The following is a 15,932-nucleotide window of genomic DNA, read 5'->3' as shown; positions in this document are numbered from 1 at the left end:
AGTGATCCAAAAAACTTCTAGAGAGATCTTTAATCCAGTCAGTAATTACATCTGCTGTTTTCTGACTTGGTTTAACTTGTGAGGATTTGATCTGTAAACCTACATTATAACTATAGCTCTCTAAGTACAGGTTAGAGTTCATTCTCTGGTAAATATGGAGGAAAGAAAAGGACAGTTAATTCTCTTAACTCATCGTTTAACATATAAACAGTTCACAATGGAAGCCTTCCACTAACAGCCTATCTACAACAGCAGGGCAGACAAACCTAAAGAATTACAGAGCATTAGACAAATATTTCTGAGTTATTTCGAGTAGATGTTCTAGTATACGTGCACCATCCCGTACAAGAAAGTCCAGAACAGGACATATGTGAAGAGGCCTCCGACGAGGCCTCCAGTAAAGAGCAGCCGCCGTGATTTGAAGAATTTGTTCCACCGCCGTCCGGCCTTGAGAATAAGCAGCAGCGAGAGGAGAAAGGATGATAGGAAATAAAAGATGAAGCCGTACAGTCCCGTCAGGCCAAGGATACCGGCTGTTGCTCCCGAGAGCGCAGACACAGAGGTGCGGCAGTAATCCAGCACTGCCGCGTTGCCTCTCACTGCCACTTCACTGATGAACTGTGGTCCCTCGCGCTTGGCCCCAACTCCAGCCATCTTGGCTCTGGTCGGCTACCACAGAAGGTGCTGCTGTAACATCAAAGATTAAGGCAACAATGTTAGAGCAACAGTACCTACTATGATTTTATGTACCTCGCACAATGAGGTTTTTAATTCATAAATAATCAAAATCGAAATAACATGATGAATAGTAGGACTAATGATTTCAAATCCTAAACATCCTGACTCGGGATGCTTTATAGAATTAACACCAAATAGAAACAAAACAAAAATAGCTCATTTAAAACAGAGACCGATCGGTTTTACTTTAAAAATCCATTGACAGACAATTTTCACCAGGAATAATTTAAGGGCCATCTTACTGCTGGTAATGAAGGTTATTATATTAAAAAAGAAAGACCGATCATCATGACACTGAATCAACATAAAACTACAAATCTGGACACATTAAAGCTCTTCACTCTGCGTGACAAAGAAAGCAAGTCGGGTTCGCTTAGCTATTGCCAAACTTCAAGGTGATTCAAAGCCTCGTTTTGACATAAAAAGGTAAAATTATACGACACAGACAGCAGAGTCTACACAACTACACAAACTACACAAAGCAGAGTCAGACTATTGGGGGCTAAACTGCACATCAGCTGAACTATTTTAACATTTCTACCAGTGCTAATTCTAGCAGTGCTAGCTCTCCCAGCTGCCCACTGACGGTGACAGGTTCTCACCGGAGATTAATGTAGGGACTTCCTGTCGACTCCTCACGACGCGGTCACAAAAACATAACATGCAAGATTTACTTAGCAAACCTGAATCTAAAGCAGTTACAGGAAAAGTCAGCTGCTGTCACCAAAAGAAAAAGTGCATTCATTCTCGTTCGGATGACACTCCTATACGAAAGTCAGCCATGCTCCTGCGCAGTGCATTGTGGGAAGGCGGTAGTCAGCCTCAGGAGGAGCCGATTTGGTGCATTCCTTGACAGTAAAACAGTAGGAAATTGATCTACCCTGAATAACGTTTAAGCAGGGAAGCTACCTTTGAATTTGTATTGAAGGAGACACTATGTTACATCAAAATGTAAATTCGTTATTTCACATTTTTGGCTAAAACAGCAGTTTTATAACAGCAAATTTAATCTAAGTAGCAAAGAAGCTCTAAACTCCTTTAATCACATGAATGCAGCAGTGAGGACTTTTGCATTTCGGTATGAAAAAAGCTCAAGGTACACATCGTAAACATCAGTCATGTCTAACTTTATCCTGGGTTTGGACGTGGGTACCTCTTCAGTAAAAGCCGTTTTATTAGACAGAGGATGTAGAGCTATAGCTGCCAGTCAGTCTTTACCGACTGTTTCTGATTTAGCCGACGATAGCGGGATAAAGGTGAGTGCGTTCACTTGTCCCGCAATTTTAACTACAGCTCAGTAATCTAAACACCTCTGTGTGATTGTGTGTAACGCAGGCGAAAGAGCAGGACACGGGTCGGATCATAGACACTCTGGACCGGTGCATTGGCCTCCTGCCCAGAGACAAACTGCAGCATGTGTGCTGCATCGGGCTGACCGGACAGATGCACGGAGTTTTATTCTGGAAACCAAAAAGCGGTAAAGTTATTCTGCGCGCGGGCTGTGGCATTTCATCGTCAGTGTGGTAACTTGTGTAACAACGGCTCTATGATTGGGGATTGATTCTGATTTTCTTTTCACGGGAAATGAGAAAAACATGATCAAAAACAAAATCAGGTGTCAAAGGAAAGATTAGACATGATTTTCAGGCTCACGTGCAGCCCTGTGCCAAATACAGATGACACTGCGCAAGAGCCAAAATAGTCTTTGTTTGGCAAAGTGACGAAACAAGTACTTCGGCTCTTTACTCAAGTAAAAGTCATAATACCAATTAAGAAATGAGTCAAACGATTTCGCACTACATTCAGGAGCTATTTCAGAATTAGAGACATTACTTTGACAGTGCTTTGACTTTTATAATACCACATAACACAGGTTCTGTTTTTTTCATTGTCTACCTCTTTCCTGGGACCCAGATGTGGTAGGGTCAAAGAGTGAAGGTAGAACATGGATAGATTTTAAGATCTACAAATTAATAAGTAACTAAAACATTATCATGAATGTAATGAAGTGCAGTCCTCACTTACATCTCACCATTGATCCTATCTATGCCCTGATCCAATGGCATGAAGCAATGTGTGATTAACAGTGCTCCAGTCTAATGGTAAATTGTGAGTGGGGAGTAGTTGATCATGTTTTAGGACCTTTACCACCCAATGTCCCTTCTCTGAACACAACCATCAGGGATTCAGGAAACATACTGTGTGTATCAGTGTAATCTTAATTCTTGTATCTTGGATACATTCATTTAGGTGGAGGATGGAAACATTTGTGTAAAGATGGATGAATTATACCAGGATCATCACAGATTAGGTACTGAAGTGATGCAAATCTTAGATAGATTGGAGAGAATTTTTCTTAGGGTGTTTACAGCCACACATTTGGACACTTATACAGCTTACACTCGGACACACTGGAAACATGTATACCTCCTGCAAAGCTTTCTTGACTTACCATGTAATCACCATTTAAAAGTCCTATAGTTTTCTGACTATCGCGCTGTTTATCAATAGAATATTTTCATTTATTTTCACTAAGTAATTATTTTCTCACTTGTCAATCTGATCTCTTCCCAAGATATTTTAATCTTTCCACACTGCCAAACACTCTGGAACCCCTTTTTTTTTTTTTAGCATCTGTGTATTCAGTATCAGGGTTCGTAAGGGTGATTGCTTACATTTCAGATGTGGTGCTTAAAAGTGCTTGAAAGTGTAACTGTATTTCATTCACCACAAATAACTATCTAATTGATTTATTTATTTATTTTTATCAGATAGAGAAATAAAATGAGTCGCAAAATGTAAAAGCAAAATTTCTCTGCCTGGGCTGCCTTGCACCTCTGTGGCTGTCTGTTTCAATATGTGACCCGCCTCTCCCCCTAACTGTCGGGATGAGCACGCTAACATACCTGCAGTTATAAAGTTCTTAAACAAAAACAAAAACAAAAAACATACCTGCAGTTGCTGTTTTAATGAGTGTTTGATGGAAAACGACAATGGCGGAGTTTGCGCTCTCCAGTCGCATGATAGGTGAGTCCTAGTGAATAATTTTCCAGTACGTTACACATGCTAATTTTTAAAATTATGATTATTATTTTGCTAGCTATCAAACTCGCTGGAGAAATGATTGAAATGCAATGAGTGTGATGCAATACGGCAGCGCTATTATACAGTTAGTTATGGCATTAAGATTTATGGAATATGCTGTGAACTTAGCTAACATTACTTAGCAGTAGCAGTAATATGTGTTACTTTACTCATGTGAAAGCTTTAAACTAGGGCTGGGCGATATGGCCTAAAATTCATATCGTGGTATAATTTGAAGCATGTGCGGTAACGATATATATCGCGATATATTCTTTTCTTCTGTATAACGTATTTTCCACTCTATAAGGCACACTTAAAATCCTTTAATTTTCTCATAAATTGAGAGTGTGCCTTATATATGAATTCTGGATTGTCAGAGCATTACGGCTGCCATAGTGAGGAGCTTCGCGGAGTAATCTGTGTCCAAAACCTCATCCCCTTCAGGTCCCAAAGTCAAACCAACACTAAGAGTTAAAAACGGTCTAAACTCTTTCATCTTTAATAAAATCATCAGCGTTGCTGCTTTATCAGGTGTAACAATTAAGTTTAACATCCATGCATCCATAAAAACAGAATTTATTAAATTTAATGGAGTTAGAAGTTAACAGGAAGTTAGCTCGCTAGTTTCCACCTAAACATGACATACCATGTTCTGACTGAGAGATTTTTGAAACTAATTAAAACGTACAGCTCTGCTACCACTTTCAACATAAATGAAGACAGAAAACTAAACAGCAGTGGTGTTTGCAGAGTTACTGAAGTTGGACTACCTGGTATATAATGTTGTGCTATGTGATTGCTAGCGACACAGCTATGTTAGCATAACATTAGCACAGTGAAGCTGGAGGATGAACAATATGGGAATAGAACAGCTGCGAGAGAATTCAACATTAATGAATCAAGGTTACGGAAGTGGAGGAAGTGCAGTTTTTGGCTTTCCCCATGTTTCAAAAATGTTTCATCTCTTTGCTATGACTGTCGCCCGGCATAATTTGCAGATGATAATGGTTGTAGCAGCTGCGATGCTTTCGACCAAAACAGGCGCAGCTTGATGACATCATCAACATGCGCTATCGTGATATTCAAAATCTCTATCGTTGGCCAAATTTATATCGTTTCTATCGTATATCGTTTATATCGCCCACCCCTACTTTAAACATTTAGCCAGTTACATAACTAGCCAACTTAAGGCTTTCTGATTAACCCTCTAGGGTTGACGGACTGAGTGTTAGTTTCAATTCTAAATAAAACAGTGGTGTTTACAGCGGGAAGAAACCGTAAAAACGGCGTTTTCTACGGACAGCGGTAGCAAACACTCTCTGCTTGGGAGTGAAAAAAAAGAAAAAGTGGAAAAATGTGCCATGTCGACCAATCAAAAATTATGTGGCATTTGGTTGTTTAGGAAGAGGGCGAAGTTTTAGGAGTGACACCGGCGAGAGTGAGCGAGTGAGTTTTGATACATGATAGATTTGTGACGTTTACTGTGTTTGGACTCAAGTTAGTGTGTTGTCTTGTGTAGTTAATGTGTAGTGTAGTCGTTGTTTTGTTTTGTGTGTCACTTCTACTAGTGAATGTCACAGTTGCTGCAAAAAAAGCCACCAAAGGCAGATGTAAACGCTGTCTCCACATGGAAAACAGGAGTGACACACCTTCTGTCATACCTGCAGGATTTATCCCTGTGCTGTTCTCCTCTGTCTTATAGTGGACACAAACTATTTTTGGAGTTGCATATATAATTTGTGTGTCTTCTTATTTGATGCAGAACACCTCATTGTTCTCTAAATAGTTTTAAATGGTTATATAAAAAACGTCTGAGCCTTGGCTGCATTTTTAGATAAATAGTACCATATAACTTTGTTGTTTGCAAAACTTGTGCATATTTTCAAAAAATGTACAATTTCTATTTGCATTTCAAGTTATGAAAATGATTCGTAAAACATGTTTGTGTTTTTTACAGTCAAAAATATAACTTTTTTCTACTCATATTTTAAATTTTGTCTGAATTTAGATCAGTTGTGCTTATACAGTATGTCAAAATGTGAAAATAACAGAATTGGCAAGATAAACAGTTTTTAAAGGTGAAATATAGAGGACAAATCAAAAGTAGTCAAAAAACAACCAGTTATACCCTGAACCCCAGAGGGTTAAAGGCTAAAAGCAAAGTTGTCACCAAGTACTTTTTATATTTGTGTGTATTGTTGCAGCTTTTTTAAGTATTAACTTGGTGCCTTTCGGTGAAATAATGGTAATATGAGGGACCGATCCATATGGTCACAAAGAATAGCGACAGATACGTATAGAGTATCTGTATAGAGTGGTATCTAAAATAAGCATGCAGTTTAGTTTGACTAATGTTTAAGTGGATCCAGAGGCTTTAGAACAACATTGATTGATAATAGGACAGGGCAAAGGACAGAGTCTTTCAAGAACACAGCAGTCAACATAACAACTCAAACAAGGGTTGTATTAAAGTTGTAAGCACTCAGTTGACTGTCTTTTGCACCACCCAGGTTGCGTCTGGTCCAATAGTGATTCCTTAACAGCCAAAGACACCAGTCAGCTGATCACCTGGCAAGATGGACGTTGCAGCAATGACTTCCTCACCTCTCTTCCCAGACCAGACTCTCATCTCAGCGTCGCCACGGGGTTTGGCTGTGCAACAATCTTCTGGTACATGAAACACAAGTAAGCTCACATCTTTAAAAATAAATACATTATAAATAAATACATTTTGCAATTGGGATACAAAAGCTGAAGCTGTGTGGTTTTTTCCGCAGACCCAAATTCCTTGAGGACTTTATGGTTGCAGGTACTATCCAGGACTATGTGGTGTCCATGCTGTGCGGTTTGGACAGGTGTGTGATGACACCCCAGAATGCAGCCAGCTGGGGCTTCTTCAACACGTCATCCAATCAGTGGAACGAAAACATGTTTGTATAGTGTTGAACGTCCTTCCTTTTTACAACACTTTACTAAATGCACCTACTGCATGAAAACTGTTGTGCATGTTTGGTTTGCAGCCTCATTTACCTAACACTTTTTGCATCAGTGCAAGCATACGTAACAAGCACTGTATGTGTGTGTGTGTCCTCTAGTCTGAAGGGTGCTGGCTTCCCTTTGCACCTGCTTCCTAAGTGTGTGCCATCTGGTAGCTTGGCAGGAAAGACCTGCTCTCAGTGGCACGGCATCCCTGCTGGCACGCCAGTAGGGGCCGCGCTAGGAGACTTCCAGTGCTCCGTCTACTCCTGCATGAGCGAACGGACAGATGCAGGTGAAACAGGATATCCATTTATCTCTCTTAATGAACTAAATGCACAATGTTCTCACAGTTGATTGTGGATCTGCATTTATAAGTTAATTCAGATTCGGATAACTTTAATAATCCCAAAAGGGGAATTTGTTTACAGCTTAGCTGAATCACAAACCACACTATTGCCTATTGTAGCCAACATTTACATGGAGGAAGTCGAATGTAAGGCTCTTGGCTCTTTTAAAGGGAGAGTACCCAGCCACTGGTACAGATATGTAGACGACACCTGGGTCAAAATTAAAACACAAGAAGTGGAATCCTTCACTGCGCACATTATCGCTGTGGATAAAAACATCAAGTTCACCAGGGAAGACACAAAGGACAACTGTTTGCCTTTCCTGGACTGCGCTGTGCACATTGAAGAGAATGGCAACCTCAACATTGAAGTTTACTGGAAGCCCACACACACAGACCAGTACCTCCTCTTTGACTCCCATCACCCTCTGGAACACAAACTTGGGGTAATCAGGACCCTACACCACCGGGCAGAACATGTTCCCTCTAAGCCTGAAGGAAAAAAGAAGGAACACACACATGTAAAGGAAGCACTTAAAACATATGGTTATCCTAATTGGCTGTTTATAAAGTCAGCAAAGATGCACAGAAAAGAAGATCAGACACCAGCGAGGGAGGATAAGAAAGACAGATGCAACAACATTTTCATCTCCTATGTAGCCGGTGTATCAGAGAAACTCAGGAGGCTCTTCTCCAAGCACGACATCCCAGTGTACTTCAGACTCAGCAACACACTCAGACAAAAACTGGTTCACCCGAAAGACAAAACTCCTAAACACAAACTTAACAATGTGGTGTGTGCTGTACAGTGCAGCGAGGAATGCCCAGACCTCTACATCGGAGAGACCAAACAGCCAAGCGCATGGCACAACATAGAAGAGCCACCTCCACGGGACAAGACTCAGCTGTCCATCTGCATCTAAAGGACAAATGTCACTATTTCGAGGGTGCAAATGTTCCCTTTTTGGGCAGAGAAGACAGATGGTTTGAAAGAGGAGTGAAATAAGCCATTTACGTCCACTGTGAGCGACCATCTTTGAACAGAGGTGGTGGTTTACGACACCAACTGTCTGCCATCTATAATCCAGTTTTGAGATCCCTTCCCAGACGCCTTAACGTCCACTCACATCCTGGGCCATCTGACCTCAGGAAATTGCATGATAAGGTGGGGCCAGGTTTCACAATGAGCTCACCCGAAACCTTGGCTGATTGTAACTAGAGCTGGGCGATAGAACGATAACGATATTTATCGCGATATAACTTTTACTCGATAGAGAAATTAAACTATCGCGATAGACCTCGCCGCTCTTATCCTCTTTAAAAAAAAAAAAAAAAAAAAAAAGGTCAGCCAATCCAAATTAAGTAGCGCAGAGCCGAACCAATCACAGCCGCAGCGTCACGTCGCGTGACTTGTTACGTACAGCACAACTGCCAGGCCGCACATGTGTTTGGGAAGCAGCCAGCCACCGTACCGCCCGGGTAGTGGAGGAAATGAGTGTGCCGACTAGAAAAATCAACCGAGCGTGACCGAAGGTTACCGAAGAGAAAACAGATGATGGTTCCAATGCCGGAGAGATTGTCGAACGGAAGAGCCATAGAAGTTCCGTAGTGTGAAGGTATTTCGGCTATTTCAAGTCTGACAAAAAACAGAGTAGCGTGCACTGTAAATTGTGCCGAAAGCAAGTCCGGAAATACAATAAACTGGTGCATGCGTCACACTGTGCGCCACGTTATTGTTTCGATGAAATGAATTTCTACAATACTGTTAATTCTACTCTCTGCAGTGTTTAAATGCTTACATATACACACAGTTACTGTCCGTCCACACATACGACTCGGTTCTGCTTCTATGCCCCAGCTTTGTTTACTTTTTCCCACCGAGGCTTGTAGACTTCTGATTGGCCAACATTTCTGCACGGTTAGGAATCTAGCTCCACCTGCTGCTTTGGCATGTTCATAGCAGCGTTTTCCTTCATTTCTGCCTTTATGTGTGGACGGGATTATTTTTTAAAACGGAAACGGAAAATCTCAGTTTTCAAAAATACCCGTGTACGTGTGGACGTAGCCTCAGTCTCTGACTGGAAGCGCTAATTCGTCATTCGGCTTTTGTCAGACTAAAGTAACTGTTAAAACTGTTTGAAAAGCTAAGCTATACAACAAGGAGAGATCGAGAATTTCCTTTTAGTTCTCAGTTTATTTGATATTGACAAAAGTTAGTCAGTTTTGTCTGTTCTTCTATAAAACAAACTAAGATTTATTTTTAGAATTAATATTTTGTTTCTAAGTGGAATTGACAATTTAGTCTGTTTCGTTTGTTCTATTTTGAAACTTAAACGCTTTAGCGGCTGCCTTTTGTGTAGTTTGCAATATTTGCCTTTATTTATCTGAAAAAGTCTCATGTTCCTTAAGTACATCTACCCTGTTGAACTTCATCCATCCATTCACATCCGCTTAATGGATGAACTTATTATGGGAAATAAATATTTAAATAAAAACAAGCTGCTGATTATTTCACATTTTACTTGTGAGCAACGGCACATTTAAATCTTACAAATATAGTTATTTGGCTTATATCGTGATAGATATCGTTATCGCCTGAAATGAAAAAAACATATCGTGATATGAAAAAATCTTATATCGCCCAGCTCTAATTGTAAAGCACACCCGCTTTCACACCTTGGCTCATGTGATTAGGTAGAGGATCATCAGGGGGTCCTTTGTCCCTCTTTGGGGGGAAACTCCCACTGGGTTTAAATCTGGGGCTCTCCACCATTTGACTCTTAGAACTGAAGAAGCTTCTCGGATAAGAGGTGAAACGTCTTCAAGCAACTCAAAGAAGTCCAGACGCTTTTCTTTCCAAGCTCCTTAGACTACGATGACCTGGATGACTGAGAACCTTCACAGACACAAACCACACTGTTGCATGTCAAGTGAGAGATCAACAAACAATAAGGTTGAGGAAAAAAATCCAATATAAAACTTATTGTAGCTGACTTAGGGGTTTATATTTCAGGACAAACACATCACTAACCATCACAGCTAATTCTCTTTAGCTGACAGTTTCTTTCTTTTTTTCAAATTTCCCAGTCCTTAACATAAGCACTTCAGCCCAGCTGACCTACGCCATGCCAGCTGACTTCAAACCTCCAGATTCTCTTCAGCCTGCCTCGTCCATCTCCTACTTCCCTTACTTTGAGTCCACATACTTGGCTGTTGCAGCATCGCTCAATGGCGGGAATGTGTTGGCAAGTTTTGTGGAGATGCTGACTTCCTGGATGAGAGAGCTTGGTTTGTATTCTTCTTCTATTTTCTAGACCTTAATCCATCGTCATCCCTCTCAGGAAAACCAAACAGTGCAGGCTGACTTGCAGATGGACACAGACACTGTGATTCCACACATTAGTTTTATTTTTTAATCATGATTATTACAAAAGGCTTAAAAAAGTAGAATAGCTTAGTAAAGTCAAGTACAATATAACGAAACAAATTATTTCAACAGTTTCATATTCATAAGGTGACAACTTCTCTAAAAATCCTACCCCCTCTTTACTCTAAAACGGATTAAAATGTAAAATCGCGCATCACATTGTGTATTGATAAGATTTGTGAGACCAAAAACCTCAATAAGAAAATGTTTACTGACACTTTGCATAAACCGGCGGATACCAATATTCAGGGTTGAAAAAGCTGTATTTTGGCCATTTCTTTTCTCTTTTCAGGCACAAATCATAAACAGACTTCCCTAACGTTTGTTATGCGTAGTTATTTATGTAATTATTTAACCTAACTGCTCGGATTAGCTGGATGTTGTGTTTGTGGCTTTCCAAAGAAGTGTGTTGCCAACAACAAGAGCTACCACTGGTGGGAAAACTATGTAATTTCAAAACTCAAGACATGGTTGAAGGATGTTTCTTCTGTCTCTTCTTTAGTTTTTAAATTTTTTTTATTCATCAGCAGTTATAATATTGATACAGATAGATCAGCAAATAGCTAATGCCAGCTGACATTGTTGATTAATCCTAGTCTTAGTCGTACAAGTGAGCAGCAGGGACGTGTTATCATATACTTTTTTTTACAACTGTTTCAACCAGATGGATCGCTCCCTGTTGGCCATTAGGAAAAATGTAGTTTTAAGGTATATCTTCATTATCTTCACATTTCACACTTGATGATTATGCTGTGCCCATCATTTATATACAGTCTTTACATAAAACCTATAACTAAAGGGAATGGCACTATAGACACCAGGTTTAAAACTGTGGTATATTCTGATATACAGAAAGTTTTATCTGCTGCTTAATCAGGGTTTATGTGAGCTCATTTGGAAAGATCCATGTACACCTCACAGGCTCATATACTTATCATATTCATAGAGATGATAAATGACACCTCTCTAAACTCGTTACTGGAGATGCAAGAACCAAAATACATCCCAGCTTTATTCAGAAACGTTGGCAAACAGTTCTAGGGAAAGGTTATACTTGCAGATCAACAATCAAAGCTGCTTAAAGATGAAAGCAAAGACCAGAGACGGCGCAGAGATTAGAGAAAACTGACATTAAATGAATAATTAATCATGAATGCAATAAACAAAATAACAACTGTAGAACAGTTAAACTAAAGTCTACACAGATAGATGACACTAAAATGCCCCCCTCTGCTGCACCCCCCCCCCCCCCCCATCTCCACAGGTGCAGAGCTGAGTGACTCGTGCTTATACGAAAAGCTGATTCATTGTGCCCTGAACCAGGAAACCAGCAACCTGAGGGTGAGTCCTACTATCTTGGGAGAGAGACATGACCCTCTCTGCCTGGGCCACGTGACTGGCATCTCCACCACCAATCTATCCCTGGGTCATGTGATCAGGGCTCTCTGCCATGGAGTCCTGGACAACGTCACCTCGATGATGCCCGTAGAGCATCTGCAGCAGGCGGGGGTCCGCAGGATTGTGGGCAGTGGGAGCGCGCTCGCTCGGAACGAAGTGCTAAGACAGGAAGTGGAGAAGGCGTTCCCTCTGCAGGTGGTATACGGACAGAACGCAGACTCTGCTTTGGGCGTGGCAATGATTCTCTGTGACCGCCTTTGAATTGGAATCGCTATCCAGTTCTGTCTGTTTACATGACTGAGAATTTTGCACATCAACTAAAGCTGACCCTAACAAATCTTACACAGCTCATTTTTATTTTGAATCTTAAAGAAAAGGCTGTGTTTGACAGGATAGAGATCCAATGTTAGCAATTTTATAGGACCAAAAGATAGAAGATGTTCGTGAAAGCTCAAAGATTTTACTGTGACTGAACAGCTCTCATCAATATACTGGGCATTTCTGATATTTGGGGTTGGATTTTGTTACAGTGTAAGTCACAATCAAAGGACGGCATCTTTTTCCTAGACCTAGCTGCTCTTCATTCCTCAGGAAAAAAGTCAGGCCTCTGTCACTTAGCTTTACAGCTGCTTAATGCAGCACCAGACAGATGCATTAAATGATAGAGGCAACAAATTCAAACTTGTTAACTGTAGGTGTCTGAAATTAAATAATGACATGGAGAGAAATCACAGTGAGTTGGAATGCTTTAAAGCTTCTGCATGATTTATGTTCCCTGAGATGAAGATGCAATCAACATGTCAACACTGAAGCAGAAAACAGCATGTTGAGGTGCCTTCATTTTAGGTGTCTGGGACAGATTCATTTGTAGTTTCCTGTGGGATGGGTGTTTCCTTTTCAGCTGCCTGATTGAAACAGGTCGAATCTTTGTGTGTTTGTGGGTTAAGTATTTCAAAACACTGATTGATCAGAATTCAGTCTGATCATGAAGCGCAGATTACCAGGGTGATCCACGCTTGGTTTAGAATCAACCAGTGTCATAATAGCAGGAATCCAATGGAATGGTTTCATTTTTAGCACCTTTTTTCATTCTTGAGAATGATGAGAGACTTGAGTGTTTGTTTCAGTGTAGACTCTCACAGTGCCCGTCAACTCCCACTGAGCCTTATTTTTCTTTTTTAATCGCACTGTCACAGCTTGGCTCACAGGCTCAAAACGGAGGTAGTAACTAGTAATGAATCTTTTAACTAATTGGGCCCAAGTGTAGCTCATGCAGCCAGTTACTTCTACAAGTAACAGCACTATAACCATAGCAGAGACACCTAGTGGCTGGGGGTTGTCACACTCTTCCTGGACACCAGCTGAATCCAAATCATTGCTTTCCCCCCCATTTACACTACTGCATATAAAAGTTTTACTCAGTTACAATGTCTCATTTTCAACCACACTCTGTTGTATCATGTTCACCAAGTTTACTGCAACAGCCTCCCCAGTCAGTGCTAACTCCATTCTCTAACTCAGGAAACCTGGTGCTTGGAATAGGCACTTGAACAGTAGGCTGGAAAAAATGAAGGAGCTGGAAAGCTACCAGAAAACTGAGTATAGTCTCAAGAATAAGTTGCTCTTGACAAAGCACCACAAAACATCAAATCACTGGGTGCTGGTTTATCTCAGTTGGATGAGCAGGCAACCATATGGCGTGTGGCTGAGAGTGGCCTGGCCAGGTTCGAATTTGACCTGCAGCTCTTTGCCACATTTCTCTCTCTCTTTTTCCCATCAATCTTCACTGCATCTGTCTAATAAAGCAAAAAAAAAAAAATGTATATACATATATATACAAAAACCCCATAAGATCCCTGATGTGATGGATGTCTGAGCCATATGATTGCAAAAACAAAAAAGCCAGTGCATTTGGACAACAGAATGAGTGCAGGAAATTGAATGAGTGATAAAGACTGATGTGTCACTTGCTCCGTTAGGGGAACTTGCTAGGAACTGTTCAGTACATCAAGTTTACTGACAAACTGAGCTGAACCCACCCTGTTCACGCAGTCTTCCATCCATGGTAGAGGATAAGCATCTGGTTTAGTCAACCCACTTTTCAGTGATTGGTACAGAACCCGGGAGTTGTTGGCTGTATCCACCAACAAACAGGGAGAAGCCCAGCTTGAAGATGAAGGTTCACAATACTATAATTGAACATATACTGAATTTCCTTCTCCATCACCTTCTCTTTTCTTTCCCAGAAAGTCTTAAAACGCCAGTGAATCAGTTGTGCGTCACCCACATCAATACCATGCTCTGTTAGGTGTGTTTGAGTCTGACAAACGAATAATCATTCATGATGACAGACGTGAACGGGCTTCCAATTTACAGAGGGTCCTTCCTCGGCAGGCTTTCACTGGATGGGTTTACCCCATCACCCTCATGTGCCAGTGAATCCATGCTTCCCACTGTGCTGTGGTATGTCTTCCCCAGTTTTACAGGGCTGGGACACCCTGATGTAATGGGGTTTAAGCAGATTAATATGACAAAAATGAATTTAAAAAACAAATAGTTCTACTCTGAACTTGAATGGCAAAGGGACCATAAAGTGCCCTGAAATGAGACACCACCAAATGGCATCAGAGCTAAAACCTGCTCACCTGGACCGAACTGCTGCAGTTTGGCTTTTGGATAATTAAGATGCTTCATTTCTATAATCCAGAACCGGATTCACTATCTCAATGGGGTTCAGGCTGTACCACAGAATCCCGAAGCAAACCGTGTGACCAAATACCATCTCATTTAGACTAAACCCAGTAATGAGTTGAATTACATCCCTGGCAGCCAGCAACAAACAGCCATGGGTCTTTTCCAAACCTGGCCTAATTCACATTACCCCCACAGCAGTGTTTTCAAAGTTTGATGGAACCAATAAAGTGGCTCTGAATGTGATTATGCCTTACTCAGACTCGTTTCAAAATTTGAGTAAACAGATGTGATGAAAAGTTTGAGGGCTGAACAATCTGTATCACCTTTATGATAATTGTGGCGGGAACGTAAGCGCTGAAACCCTTGAGCCTAGTGAAGCAGCTAGAACCGTCAATGACACCTGCAACCTTGGATGTGCTTCCAAGACAACCTTTTTTGACAAAACACTAAAAAAAACCCTCCCCAACAGACCAGTGAGAATCCACATTCCATCAGGGACAGAACAGCAGCTGCACCTTATACAGACTTAAACACACCAGGCACAGGCCCAGCCAAGCTCAAAGCCACATGAATCACAAGCCGAGGACAGCTCAGTGACCATAACTTTCAGCAAAACAGTAACATAACTTTTTATTTACTCCATGTCAGAATCTCCCAAAGCCAGATTGCTCTGGTCTTTATAAGACTTTATAAGCTACAGTAACAAAGCACCTACTGCCTTGGGGGGGTCATCGCAGCATCCTTTAACTGACCTGTAAGAGCCATGGGAAATCTTCTTTCTGATGTTTACTGCTCTTTATTCACCTCTTCTGACATTCAACCTTAATTTGACCTTTAACTTAGTATATGTTCTACTCAAAAAGTTCATGGATGTCCTTTGTTTGTTTTTTTAATATTCCTTTTCATACTTGTTGTCATTTGGTTTAAGGAGATACGATTATGATTATGAAGATTAAAAGTCATCAACCAGTTAAAGAGAAAACCTGTTTGTCAAGTCTATAGCTTCATATTTTACTATAATCACATAAACACAGTTTTTTTTCCCACAGGCACATATAGACGTCACAGTCCACTGCGTTATAAGTGTGTTCACTCACTCATTATGCTGCATTAAGCCACAGTGATAGTGATGCTACTAGAAATAAACCAGTGTTAATAACTGAATTTGCGCCTGACTGTCTTTGAATGTGTTTTTCTGCCTGCGTGAGCTCAGACGGGCTAATAAAGAGAGTTTTAGCTTTGTGCACATTTCTGTTTTGTATTTAA

The 15,932-nt window shown here is 40.8% G+C and overlaps 2 protein-coding genes across 2 annotated transcripts; one reads left to right on the top strand and one right to left on the bottom strand.

Moving 5' to 3' along the window:
• Positions 1-11: 11 nt before the first annotated feature.
• On the bottom strand, positions 12-1,539 carry emc6 (ER membrane protein complex subunit 6). Its single transcript, XM_026182080.1, has 2 exons — positions 1,341-1,539; positions 12-687 (listed from the first exon to the last, which is right to left on the bottom strand). The coding sequence occupies exon 2, from the start codon at positions 652-654 to the stop codon at positions 322-324; it is 333 nt and encodes a 110-aa protein (XP_026037865.1). The 5' UTR covers positions 655-687; positions 1,341-1,539; the 3' UTR covers positions 12-321.
• A 78-nt stretch (positions 1,540-1,617) lies between these two features.
• shpk (sedoheptulokinase) lies at positions 1,618-15,914 on the top strand. Its single transcript, XM_026182077.1, has 7 exons — positions 1,618-1,994; positions 2,074-2,215; positions 6,333-6,507; positions 6,600-6,752; positions 6,918-7,093; positions 10,235-10,435; positions 11,839-15,914. The coding sequence occupies exons 1-7, from the start codon at positions 1,857-1,859 to the stop codon at positions 12,231-12,233; spliced, it is 1,380 nt and encodes a 459-aa protein (XP_026037862.1). The 5' UTR covers positions 1,618-1,856; the 3' UTR covers positions 12,234-15,914.
• The last annotated feature ends 18 nt before the right edge of the window (positions 15,915-15,932 follow it).

This window comes from Astatotilapia calliptera, chromosome 10, assembly GCF_900246225.1.
Source record: "Astatotilapia calliptera chromosome 10, fAstCal1.2, whole genome shotgun sequence".
NCBI lineage: Eukaryota > Metazoa > Chordata > Actinopteri > Cichliformes > Cichlidae > Astatotilapia > Astatotilapia calliptera.
This window is presented reverse-complemented; position numbering and strand designations above follow the sequence as displayed.